This window comes from Triturus cristatus, chromosome 8, assembly GCF_964204655.1.
Source record: "Triturus cristatus chromosome 8, aTriCri1.1, whole genome shotgun sequence".
NCBI classification, from domain to species: Eukaryota; Metazoa; Chordata; class Amphibia; order Caudata; family Salamandridae; genus Triturus; species Triturus cristatus.
The window spans coordinates 101,599,503-101,613,003 of NC_140591.1; the positions used below are offsets into that span (position 1 = coordinate 101,599,503).

The 13,501-nt window shown below is 45.8% G+C and overlaps 1 protein-coding gene across 6 annotated transcripts in view; it reads right to left on the reverse strand.

The window, feature by feature from the left end:
• The window catches only part of ILDR2 (immunoglobulin like domain containing receptor 2), an 878,816-nt gene that overhangs the window by 485,412 nt on the left and 379,903 nt on the right, over nt 1-13,501 (reverse strand). For all 6 annotated transcript variants that reach the window (XR_014967628.1, XM_085621104.1, XM_085621106.1 and 3 more), the window contains exon 3: nt 5,828-5,947. Coding sequence is in view for 5 of the 6 variants with exons in the window: in XM_085621104.1 (XP_085477230.1) it covers nt 5,828-5,947 (120 nt within the window). In the remaining variant the exon portion in view is untranslated. The remainder of the gene's footprint in view (nt 1-5,827; nt 5,948-13,501) is intronic.

The following is a 13,501-nucleotide window of genomic DNA, read 5'->3' on the forward strand; positions in this document are numbered from 1 at the left end:
AACATTTAAAACAGCGCCTGGAATTGTTTTCCAGGCAGGTCTAAATGAAGCCAAATAAACTCAATGCCAATTTTAGGTCTTAGCAGAAGTAAACAACAGCATCTCATTTGTTCATCTGGGCGCACGCTAATCGAAACAAATATATCCCTAAACTGCTCCTTAGATTTGTCAAATGTTATAATGTGAAAATGTGTTAGGCCAGAGGTTTTTTAAATGTCAATGTGATCTGAGCACTTTCTTTTATAGTAGTTTTCCTCGTTTATCTGGTCAATGCTACTCAAGTGACAATAGGTACTAAATAGCTTTCTAATTAAGCTCACTTCGCTTAGTGAGTTATTCACCGAGATCTTGGAAGATGAGTTACGTAGAAGATTAGAAGGGTACTTTTAGGATCAAGCTTCAGACACAGGGTTATGTGTTGGCCTTATATGCAGAAGTGCAACTAGAGCCAAATTTCGGGAGGGGCTACGAAAAATTTCGGGGGGGGGGGGGCTGACTCTTCCAGTGATGTGCAGAGTGGAGGTGCAGGGGCTCTAAGTAACAAAGCCTCATTAACACGTAAATGGTCTTTTAAAGACCTGTGAAGTACTCGGGTGCGGCTGTGTGTGTTCCCGGGAAGCTGTCTCAGCCCGGGCTGCCATACACAACGGGGCTAACATTGTTCTGTATGCAACAGTACACTAGAGAGGAGTTTAGAAGTTAATGTTGGTTAAGCCTGCAATAACAGATTTTCAATACCCAGGGAGAACCCACACCGCTATAGCTCATTCTATGACATCTCTCTTGCTGATGGCGTCTTACAGGCTTGGTCCTCTTATCCCCTTGCCGCTGATGACACACACATTTTCATTTGATTCTCCAACCTCAATGTCAAAGCAGCTATGTTTCTAACAGCTCATATGAGAGACAGAACTCGATGATTTGGCAGCTGGTAATGGGTTGGGATCATTACGTTTTGTTTTATCTGCGCCAGGGGGCTGCTCAGACGAGACACTGCCTGACTGTTCGTTGCAAAAGCTCTGAATTGAGTAAACACATTTGATGTAGCTCCCTAATTGCCTAGACTTGGATGAACTGGTTTTCATTGGTTTGGGATATGCAAGGAGAATAGCATATGAGTGAAGGTTCCAAAGAATTCTAGGTACTCCCTTCAAAGCGAATTTCCAAAGGCATGTGCCCCTCTCGGAAATGTGCATGACAGCCACATGGCGACTGCGCCTGCTTTTAAAATACACTACTCTCTTGATATACCTTCCAGAAGGGATGCTTCTTTTGACATGAAAGTTTAACCCAAACTCTCGGTCAGAAAATAGTGGCCTTGTAGTGCATCTAGTTGTGAAAGCGAACAGGAACCAACGGTAAGGATCAATTCTATTCAAGGTGGTTCTGGGGCTCTCGGACATCACCAGTCGTACCATTCGCTTTAAGTTATGCTGCACATTGACTTTACATATTGGAAACATGGGTACAAACGATTGGCAACACAGTGGCACAGGAAGTCCAGCTGCAAGCAGGGATCCATGCTGTCATCACACAATAGGCTTTTAAGGTGACAGAAGTTTAGCAGGCCCGGCTGCGGCAGCATGAGTTCAGCAGAACAGTTGGCAAAGTAGGATAGCTGAACTGAGGAGAATCAGATTCACCTTGAAGATAATGTTTGATTTTTATACCAGTTTTATGACAGAATTTTGAGGACAGAAATATCATCCTTCAAAATTACTGCGGCCTAACTCTTGAGAACTAAAATATCATGAAAGTACATAAAGTATAAATGTACTATTCTTAACTTCACAGCCATGTACCTTGAAGATATATATATACCGTCAAGATAGATTTATATAGAGTTTATAGGAAATGGATTCTTATTTCTATATATACTCATCTTCAACATATTTTGGTAATCAATGTTTTGGACACTATTTTTTTAGGACAATATTTTCTTGACGCTATTGCCGTAGTAAACCATTTTCTACTAATTCTGTCAGGAATCTTGGACTTTGTTCTTATCTGTGTCCTATCTGCTTTTCACCCGTGTTCTTTGCCAATCCTTTTCATATCCATTTTCCTCTATCCAGTTCATTGTCTTTGCCATGTGGAAAGTTGGAGATGAGGAACTAGTTCTGCCGAGATGGCGGATTGTGGTGGAAATCTGGAAAATTAATCAAGACAAGAAACCTACTTGAGCAAAGGGTCTGCTTCCATCCTGGTACACGTAAACTCCTTTGAGCTAAACCCTATTTTACCACTGAAGAAAATAATAAAAATTAAATAGACCAAAAAGTCACTTTTGCTTTTGATGCCCAGACATAGGATCTTAATATAGTTTGGCTTAGCCAGAAAAAAACTAGAAAGATAAACAGCTTACATTTGGGAGATATACGACTGGAGAAAAAATGAAAAAATATTGAGAAAGAAGGAACATTTTTGTTTCGAAAACAGCAAGATTGTGGATTATGAAAAACCAGCAGAGCCATCTACCCGTGCAATGTAAATGCTTTACTCATTGATTCAGCCATCAGAAATAGAACATTCTTAGTAATTGTTAATGAAAATGGAAACTATGAAGAAGTGTATTTTAGAGCTAAAGGGACAACAAAGAAAGATCAAGTAAAAAAGGGAAAGTTGCTCTTTTAAACTAAATTCTAAATTGTGCGTTTTATGAACTAACCAAGATTTGTTTGGATGTAGAAGTATGGAAATTATACCTAGTTAGAAATGGATAATATTTTATTAGTCGTTGGTTGAACGAACAAAGTTACCAATTTAGTACAGAATATTTTAATGATATAAAAAGAAAATCCCCAAATCCTAGATCTCGGACTTGTCATTTTCTCGCTGTATCCTGTTTCAGCATACTCGCCGTCGTAGACTGTATCCAGCAGTACCCCTCCATCATAAACTGTTCACTTCAATAAAAATTCCTATTGTAGGATAGCTCTTGCATATTATTTACTGAATGACATATTACTGTTGAAATCTAAAAACATAAAAATGGATACCAAACCCCTCCTGTACAAACGACACACACGCTTCCTTCGACATTTGTTGAAAACATAATCATCTTAGGGGTTTACCAAGCTGCTAGCCACAGTATCACGCGGTGTCCCTTGTTGCTTTTTACGCTATTTCACAAAGTGCATCAGGACCCCACCAGCTCACGCCACGCGTCCCTGCACAGCATGAAAAAAAGCACCTACTCACCCACAACCCGCCTTGGCTCCTTGAGAGTCTTTCTGACCAGCATCCCAGTCTCCAGATTTCTCCTACTAGGTTCTTTGATGGTCACCACTGCATGCACAGTTCCTACAGTCCTCACAAGACCTCTTAAGGGTCTACCGACTTCGGTTCTCTAATCAAATCACCCACAAGCAAATTACATTCAACATAAAGCTATACCCGCTGCAGACCTAATGTCTTGCTATATTTGCCCTATTTTGCCTCCCTATTTACACAACATAATCACACTCTTTAACCCCTTCCATGCTCATGACGGAACGATTCCGTCATGAGCATCGGTTGAGCTGTGCTCATGACGGAACCGTTCCGTCATGGCCCCGCCCGCGCTCGAACCCTTCAGCACCGCGGGGGAATCCGCGCAGCGCTGAAGGGGTTAAATCAGCTCTTGCAATCCTTGTCTTTAGCAAATCATTTAGCCCCAAACCTACGCTCCCTTTTTACCACCAACAGTGACATATAACAGCTCAATACACACCATATTCTGTACCATTCAATCTAATTTGTCTCTAGTCACCAGCCTCCAAGGCCAAGCCCATAACACCTTCTTCCGTTTGCATCGGTGAAGCATTTGTGCACTTGTTGGTATACCTCGCCATTAGAGCTCTAGTGTTTTGCACTGTACCCAATGTTTGTTGTCAGTGGTACTATGGAAAGGGCATGCATTAGCACAGTACACTGGTCAAGGAGACACGGCTCAAGGTAACAAGAAGCTTGATAAAAACCGTCTTGTTTTCAAATAGGAAAGCAAAACTCTCATAGGATACGCGTAGGACACTGTCCTATTAAGGCCATAGTCGGAAACATGTTTTTCCAATTGGAGCTCCTCCAACTATTTTATAAAATTATCCTGTACAATTCCTGGCATGAGCCTCTTGTACTGTTCACATAGAGATTCATAGCCTTCCTGTAAGAAGTCTTTAAAAATCCAACAGGAAACATAAGATTCACTAGGAAAAAGTGCTCAGGACGCTGTTATTCCATTTGTTTCTATTTTTGCAGAACCGCTCCTCCCTTCTTCACCCCCATTCCTCATGGTTGGTTTTCAGCTTTGCACTTGGAAGAGGCTGCTTTGGGCGCATTAGTGTGTTACAGATAACCAATAAAAAATAATACACCAATGTTTGCTAAAGAATAAAGAGAACATCATATAGCGGCTCTGCAGATCTCTGCCAGAGACCAATGTCTCAGAAGAGTATGGGACTGACCATTCCCCCTCTGATTTCCTCTGAGATAAACACCAATGGCAGATAGCAACTAATACCTAGAGACATTTCAGAGCCTGGTTCCTGACCAATATGAGTTACTAACAGTCTTTGAGTCCTTCTTGAAGTCACAGCCCAAGATAGTAAAGCTCTCCCAACTTCACTGGACCCACAATAGATGCCTTAGCCTAGCTCTAACACTAGTGTTCACCCACCACCTGGATTTCTTTCAATTAAGGATGGATGGGGGATGGGGGGGGGGGAATAACACTACACATACAGGCAGACCCATTTATATCTAAGTCTTCTGATAACCCTCCTACACTTTCTGAAAACTTCTAGTTTCAGAGCAAACCAATCAGGTGTCCCGTCAAGAGGAAACTGGCACTACATCATGGGATAAAAGAAGTCGATCGAGCACTTGTTGAGCGCCGGAACACTCCTTGAGTAGCCTTGTGCTCTATAAAAATGATCATTGATTGATTGTTGTAATTATGTGACCTACGGTTGTCACTAGTGGCATAAGGTTTCACACAAAGCCAAGAAAACAATAAACTGAGGAGTCAGCAATGTTCACGAAAAATAACATTAAGGTCATTAAAGCAAACATGAATGTAAAGTTTAATGTCTATACATCAGTGGGACTAAGGCTCTGGGGATGATGTAAAGAGACATTACGGCCTAGTAGGGCGCAATTGTCTTTTAGTGGAGCCGTAGTTAAGTGCATAGCTGTGAAATGGGCCCAGCGGGAAAATGTGAGAGATTGCTAAGAAAAGGCAGGTGATCTCGGAGACAGCATTCGTTGGAGGGAGGGGGGCCAGGAGTGGAGGTTGGTACTGCTACTAAATGATTTTATGCATGGGAGCTGTGAGTAATTCTGGCTCAGTAGATACCAGGAGCATCAGAGGAGCAAGGTATGGGGTGATGGTAACCCGTCCTCCATTGCATGACCGCTGTCCGTGAGCTGCTGTTTCTCACAAGGTGGATTGAATATCTACGAGACATATCATGTCGTGCCCCACCTACATTTTACAGAATAGAAGAGCAATGTGAAACCCAGATCAATGCTTTTCGTGAGAATATGGATTCTGTGGTGTTCGGTGATGAGGGGTAGTGTGAACTGCAAGTGCCAAACTTCCTGTCTGAGTTTCTCTTATATTTTCCTGTATGCACCTCTAGTACCTCTAATGCGCAGATATGTATGTTCTATATGCCATACCAAATAATAACAGAGAGAACAAAAGGCAAGACCATAAACTGAGAAAATTCGACACACCACTGGACATAAATAGACAATTCCATAAAAAAAGAAATGTTCTCACTCTGCAGACAGTCTAGGAATCTTTCCACACTGAGGAACTTGAAGAGAGACTTGAGATGTCACTCACCCATCACAAGCAGCTCAACCTTATCCTCATTCTTTCCTTCCGGGTCATCCGAGGCTATGACATGGCAGTAATACAGCCCGCTGTCTCCCCACTGCAGCTTTCCGAACCGCAGGTCAGCGTCTGCAAAGCAAAGGATCCGGAAAAAGCAAGAGGTGACTCACTGCTCTCAGTAGGGAGTGCACCACAGACAGCTTACAAGTCAAGCTCCCTTGAGTCACGGGATATGGATATGCTGCCCTCTACCAAAAGCATGCCAAATCCTTGAAAAAATGAAAAAGAACAACTTCCTGTTAGTAGACGCCTTCAACAACCAACCTACCTGCCTCTGTGGCATGTAGTAGCATTACACTGTCACATGTTTGTGTCATGTTGTATAACGACGCTGTCATATGCTACTTTCATGTGCTAGGATGACGGTATCACGCATTGCTGTCATGTGGTAGGATGACGTGGTCATGCATTGGTGTTATCTGGTAGGATTACACTATCATGCATTAGTGTCATGTGATGGGATGATGCTTACATGGGTTTCCATGTGGTAGGGTGAATGTATCACATGTTGGTGTTATGTAGTCATGCTGCCATGCATTAGTGTCATGTGGTAGTATGATGCAGCCACGTGCTGTCATATAGTAGGATGACACTGTCGCATGTTAGTGCTATGTGGTAAGATGACATCACCACATGTTAATGTCATGTAGCAGGATGATGCTGCCACACATCGGTGTCAGGGAGTAGCATCACGCTGCTACGCATTGTCATATAGTCGATGAACACTGTCAGGCATTAATGTCATTTAGTAGGATGATGCTACCAAGAGTTGTTGTGTGGTAGGGTGATGCTGTCACACGTTGGTGTCATATGGTTGGATGGTGCTGCCATGCATTGTCATGTGGTAGGTTGACGCTGTCACTCGTTGGTGACATATGTTAGAATGACCCCGCAATGCGTTGTCATGCATTAGTGTCATGCGGCAGGGTGACACTGTCACACATTTGTGTCATGTGATAGGAGGACAATATCACACACTAGTTGCATATGGTAAGATGCCACTGTCACATATTTGTATCAAGTGATATGATGACATTGTCACACGTTGGTGTCATTTGGGAGGGTGATTCTGCCACATATTGGTGCCATGTGGTAGTATGGCCCTGCCATGCATTGTCATGTGGTACAGTGACACTGCCATGCGTTAGTGTCATGTGGAAGGATGATTCTGCAATGCATTGTCATGTGATATGATGATGCAACCACACATTGGTGCTATGTGCTAGGTTTGCACCGTCACAAGTTAGTGCCTTTTTCTATTCCGGCGCAAGAAGCCACCTGTAACTCAGCCTTCATGACGTGTAAAGGACATTTGCTGTGGTCCAGTTTTGAAGCATATGTAGTAGCCTTCACACTAGGCTTCTTCATAAAGTTTTGGTTCCAATTCTACTGCCTTGAAATGCTGGAAAAAAGAATTGCGAGTGTGGGGAGCAACAGAGGAGCGGGTAGGGAATGTAAAGGGGAGTGGAAGATGCACAACAAAACAGAAGAGGGAGATGAACACGTGGATGGGGAGAGAAGCACACAAGCAATAAATGAACATGGAGAGAGAGGGGGAGGCAGAGAGTTTTGCAGGGGAGAAGCACACAAGCGAGAGCATACAAAACGTGGGATACAGCTAATAGCAGAGCGGCTGGTGTTTAGCGGGAGGAAAGCACACAAGGGAGAGAGCAGGAAAACATGCATGCTCATGGAGTGCTTAAGCAAAAGGAAAAGAGTAGTTCACTAAAAGTGAGCAGTGGAAGGATATAAGCCAGCTAATCAGGGAAATGGTAAAGAGGCTGTGCCCCAGGGGAGGGACTATCATAATATTGACAATCTGGAACAGTGAAAACCATCAGATAAGAAGCAAGCAAATGAGAGTGATAATAAAGGCAAAAAATGGTTAGCAGTGGGCGGGCTGTAAACTCCTGCACGTGTGGTAGGCTAGACCGAAGAACAAGCTAGAATACTGCATGATCTGCATCATAATTAAATTCTTTTGATTAGAGATTCAAACATTCTTTAGTCTAGCGGAGAGATGGGAGCAGGAAAAGATGATAGAACAATCTAAAAACCTCAGTGAGCCTATTTCAGGGACAACGTAATTCTAGTGGGCATGAAAAAGTACGCTTTGGTCTCAAGCTCGGGAGCAACATAAGGAGTTCATCGCACAGAGGTGGTAAATGCATGGAACCACCCCCACCTTTTAGAAAGAGTTCTAACATCAATGTAGCTGAAAAACTCTATAACAATTTTCAGCAAGTATTGAAAAGGCCAGTAGGTTTAGTATCTATGCAATGGGGCTCGCAGCATTTTGACCATGTTCTCATCTCTACCTCTATCAGCGGTCTGTCTCTTAGGGGAAGGTGGGGTTACCAGTGCACATCAGCTGGGGGCGATTTGATTCCACTCATGGTTAATTGGGGTTAGCCATGTGCAGCATTCCTGTTTGAGGTGTTCCAAATAGCTTGAACACCCAACAACAGGTCATTATGAACTCAAGACCTGAAATGTCCATCTACAACTCATTGTTTTGAGATGTGTTACTCTAATTAGTTCAATGGCAGCAAAGCTGGACTACTAGAACCAGAATGCATCAGCAGAAGAAAGTTCAGGACTGGAAAGGTTTGTAATGACCTGGAAGGAGATGGTCACCCTAGTTCCAAAGGCAAGCTCATATATGTCCATCCATGCTGAACCTACACAGTCAGCAGGGACACCAGCTCCCCCTCTTCCCTCTTGCAAGCACATTCTCTCTTTTTTAATCATTTATTAATTGCATAACATGGCACATACTAGAAGTGCAATGACCAAATACCAAAGATCATAACCACGTTGTACAAACGTCCACTAAACTTGTCATTACGCAAAAGAAGAAAATGACATCCCATTACTTGAAATGTACATTGGTCAGTGTGAAACTGAAAAAATAAACTATTGCAATGGGGGCAAGGGATCGCAAAGGGGGATATGGACAAAAAGACGGGATAATGCATATAAACCCAACATAACGAAACCAGAAAAAAAGATATATAATGCATTGGAGAATGCAATCCCTGCATATAAAAACCCTGTCTAATTAGCTCACTACAGGCATGTTGTGACATCCCTAGTCATCTGTAATAAGGAAATGGCATAGCTGCTCAACTGTAATACGCTTTTGGCTTCTGATGTCACAATGTCAGCAGCCAAAGTGAAAGGCCATAGAGCATAATTACAGCTGCAGTTTAAACACGAAAAATGGTAAGAGCAGGTCTTTATGCAGAGGATGATCCATATAGAAAGGGTCCTTTTCTTCACCTCTTTACCTTTCATGGCGCCACAGTACCCTGCGAAGAGCTGGTCATCCAGCCGTATGTCCTTGGTGCGGTCCAGGTAGTAGTTGACAGCCCTCCTAGAATCCAGCCCATGCAAACGCTTCTCCTACTTCGTGGGATGAGGAAGGAGATAGAAAGTCTGAAAAGTGATGGACTGACTGAGGTGGAAGAGTGTCACCACCTTAGGCAAGAAATCAGCCCTGGTTCTCAACACCAACTTGTCTTGGTAAAAAACTGTAAATTGAGGATGGGAACTAAGAGCCTGTCACTCTCTCACCCTTCTAGCGGAGGTGACTACCATTAGAAAACTGTTCTCACGGTCAACGTCGTTAAGGGGAAAATATGAGAGGGCTCAAAGGAGTCCCCATGATAAAAGTTAAAAACAAATTAAGGTTCCATTGGGGAACAACAAGGAGGGGTTGATTAGTGAGCCCCTTTACAAAACACATCACAATTGGGGATTTGAACAGCAATGGCTGGTCAGGCAGACAGAGGTTCACCAACAGCGCAGCGAGATATCCCTTAATAGTACGAATTGCACACCCTCGCTTTGCAAGCGAATGAGGACTATCGGACCTGAGACAACTTGGCACTTAAGGGATCTATGCGGTTGTTCTCACACCACAAAACAATGTTGCTCCATCTGCTGGAGTATGCCAACTTTGTGGAGGGGTGGCACACTGATAGTATAACGTCAACCACCTCTGGCAGCAGCTCAAAGGAACTGATTGGAAAGGTTGGGCGCTAAATGGCTTTGGTGATGTCACATGACGCCACTTCAAGCATCAATACAAAGCCAGCGCCCCCTCCTGGCAAAGTGAGAGCTTTGAAGTTTCCAAATCACGTCTAGCACCCGGGATTATACCACAGATGAGGAGCTTGCAGTTAGAACTATCCATCAGAAAAGTTACTACAAATCTGCAAACTGTGTAACAGGGGCAGCATACTCTAAGCCCCCTCTGACATCAAATCTCATTTGCATACATTATTTTAGAGGCAATTCTCCCATTAGGTAACCTTCATCTGGTAGCTCCACTCTGAACAGTAAAGTTCAAGGATACAGCCATAGTTGGCCAAAGAAAGTTGTCCATCCATAGGGTGCGGAGTCTTGTCTAATTCTCTCATTCAGTGGGATCTCACACCCATAGACTGCAAGGGGTCGGGGTGAAGAAGGGACAAATATTAAAGGAAGTTAAGGAGGGGAATACTAATGAAGACTTTGAGGTAATATGTCATGAAACAATCTGTCACGTGATCTGCATTTGCAGCATACTATAAACGGTGCCTACATGTATTCGAATTTCGAATCTGCAGTGGTATCCAGGCGCTGAGAACCTTGCTGCTTTGGGAGGGTTCAGTTGAACACCCAGGTTTTGAGTCCCTTCCTGAATTTCCGAAGAGTGAGGTCCGGAGGTGAAGCGGGAGGTCGCTACAGGACTTCACAGCGAGGTAGGAGAAGGAGCCCTCCACTGTTGATTCGTTGAATGTAAGGGGTGTGTGCGAGGGAGAGGGAGGCACGGTGCTGCTGTCTGCAGGGTTGGTCGAGGTCCACGCGGTGGTTGGTGTGTGCTGGTCCTTGCTTGTGAAGGGCTTTCTAGGGGTGGATCTGCATCTTGAATTGACATCTCTTCTGAATGGGGAGCCAGTGGAGCTTCTTGAGATCTGGGTCTGTTTGGGAAGGTCGAGGGTGAGGAAGCAGACAGAAGATAGTGCATTGATCTGGCTTTTCATGGTGAGCTTGCTGTCCAGGATAATGCCAGTGTTGCGCGCATGGCCTGTCGGAGTGGGTGAGGGTCCTAGTTCGGAAGGCCAACAAAAGTCGTCTCATGGGGAGGTGTTGTTCCCAAACACCAGCACTTCTGTTTTGTCTGTGTTGAGCTTCAGGCAGTTGATTTTCATCCGGTTGGCAATGCTAGTAATGCACCTACGGAAGTTTGACCTCGTGGTGCAGGGGTCGTCGGAAATCGAAAGGATGAGCTGGGTGTCACCTAGGTAGGATATGATATTGAGTCCATCAAATCTGACAATGTGGGCCAAGGAGGGTCATGTAGGTGTTGAACAGCGTAGGGCTGAGGGACTCCGCAGATGATGTGCTTGGAGGGAGCCCTCCTGGTGACGGTCTTTTCCCTCTGGAATACTTATTTCCGGCGGGCCATAGCACTCCGCCATTTTGGAGGAGAGACGTTTTAGTTCTCCCTCCAGCTAGTTTGCGGAAGCTACAAAATCATCTGATGGCATTGACGCGCAGCAGACGTGCATGGATGGAGCACCAAAGGCAAGCCCGTCTGCGCCCGTCCGTGCACGATCGGGCGCCAGGGCCAGGACCCCTGGTTGGATACTGACCTATTCAGCGGAGGATTTACGGGCTCTTGCTACTAGGAGCCACATGATGGATATAAAGGTAGAAGCTAGCCTGAGAACTGAAAAGCTGCTGGGACATGAGGAGGGGTGGCAGGACTACGATCCAATGTGTACCCCACCCCCATAAGGGCTGTGCAGGCTAATCCATTAGGTCTTCAGGTAGCAGCCCTGAACACACGCTCATTGCAGAAACATTGCTTGGAGGTGTTTTCACGCCTCCAGGATGGAGATATAGACATCCTGGCAGTCTCAGAAACCTGGCTGGGGGACTCCTCAGTGCCGGACATTGTTGCTGCCCTTCCCGGGAACTCTGATGTCCTATGGCACAATAGATAAGGGAATACCAGAGGAGGAGACGTAGCCATCTTCTACAATAAACGTCTCCTGGTAACCAAGATAGTGGCAGAGAGCACGGATAGTGCTGACATCCTGGGGATAAAAATCTCTTTCAAGCGTGCACCGCCGGATAGATGACCCGGGATACGCCATGGACCGGTGGCTCCTCCCAGGTGGGAACTTCTATAGAGCACTCTATTCTAGGCCAAAACGCTTTCCCCTTACCGGGCCGACAAAACACTCGGTCCAGGTCTGGCATGCAGCCACCAAGAGTGTGGGATGGGAGCGGAAATTAACACTAGCAACACCTCCCTGGGACTCCGAGATACTGGGTGACCTTTGTAAATCGAAAGGCTTTGATAAATGGGACCTAATAGGGATCTCGACTATAGGGGACATGTGGGCACAGGGCGACGTACTGACCTTTGCCTTCCTACAGCAGAAATACGAACTTGCCAGCACAGAATACTTCCGCTACCTCCAAGTTCGCCATGCATTGCAAGTACACCTATCCAAAGGCTCCTCTCCTCCAGAATGTACACCTCTCGAGGATAGGCTACTTGACGGCTACCTACCAGAGAAAACGATATCCCTCACATACAAGAAACTCATCAATAACGCAGCAGACGAGGAGGAGCCAAGATGGCGGACGGACAGGACGTCTGAGCTCCCGGCTCCGCAGCCCGTCTGCTGTTTACATGACATCCTGATTTTTAATCCTGCCTACGGCACGAGCAAATGTACCCACGAATGCGCTGATACTTTCTGCATTCCTCCGATGTTCCCGCCGGCCTTTTTGATCGAGGATTCATAGAGTTTGCCGACTTTGGACTTTGCCCACGCATTCTGGCCCGACCACCACCGCCGGACACCGCTTATCACGTACGGTGAGACGACCTGGGGCTGGACCGGCGCCGGGGGAAATGTGACCGGACGTGGAGTGGGCGGCCTGGCGGAGCCTTCTTCGCGGCGGAGAGAATTCCTGTACGATTGGGTCCGGGCTGGCGAATCTTCCTTCGTCCTCCTACCAGCGGTCAGAGCGGTGACCGTTTGAGAGCGCCCACCACCCACATCGCAGTACAGCCGAGGGCTCTCCCATCGTGTGAGCCCCGTATAGCGAGCAGCAACTCCTCTTGCCCTCACTATTGTTCCTCCGTCCTATGGAGTCGCCCTCGCCCCTCCGAGGCGGGCTGGCGGCGGCAATGGCGTCGGTGTCGGTCTGCTTCGCCGGAGGGGCGGAGGCCGCCATGTCCCTGCCGCAGGTTTCACTGCCTGCTATCGAGCTGGAGGGTGTCCCGATGGCGCCTTTACATACAGTCGGCATGCTGCAGCAGGGAGCAGACCTGACCTATGGTGATATCCTTCTAGCCCTGGGGGACTTGCGGACGACATGGTGCCGACGCACTCGAGAACTGGAGTGGAAGATCGATGCTGCTATGCCATCCAGGGAACTACTGCGGTTGTCTGACCCCCCAATGCCTCTCATTCCCTTTGAGGCGGATACAAATTGGCGGCAGGGGGATACTATGGATCGTCCTCTCCCTGGTTACAGTGTCGAGGGTTTTTCTAATGCCCAAGTTGCAGATACAAAGCTCCCTTCCACTTTACAAACTGAGACTCTGCCTCT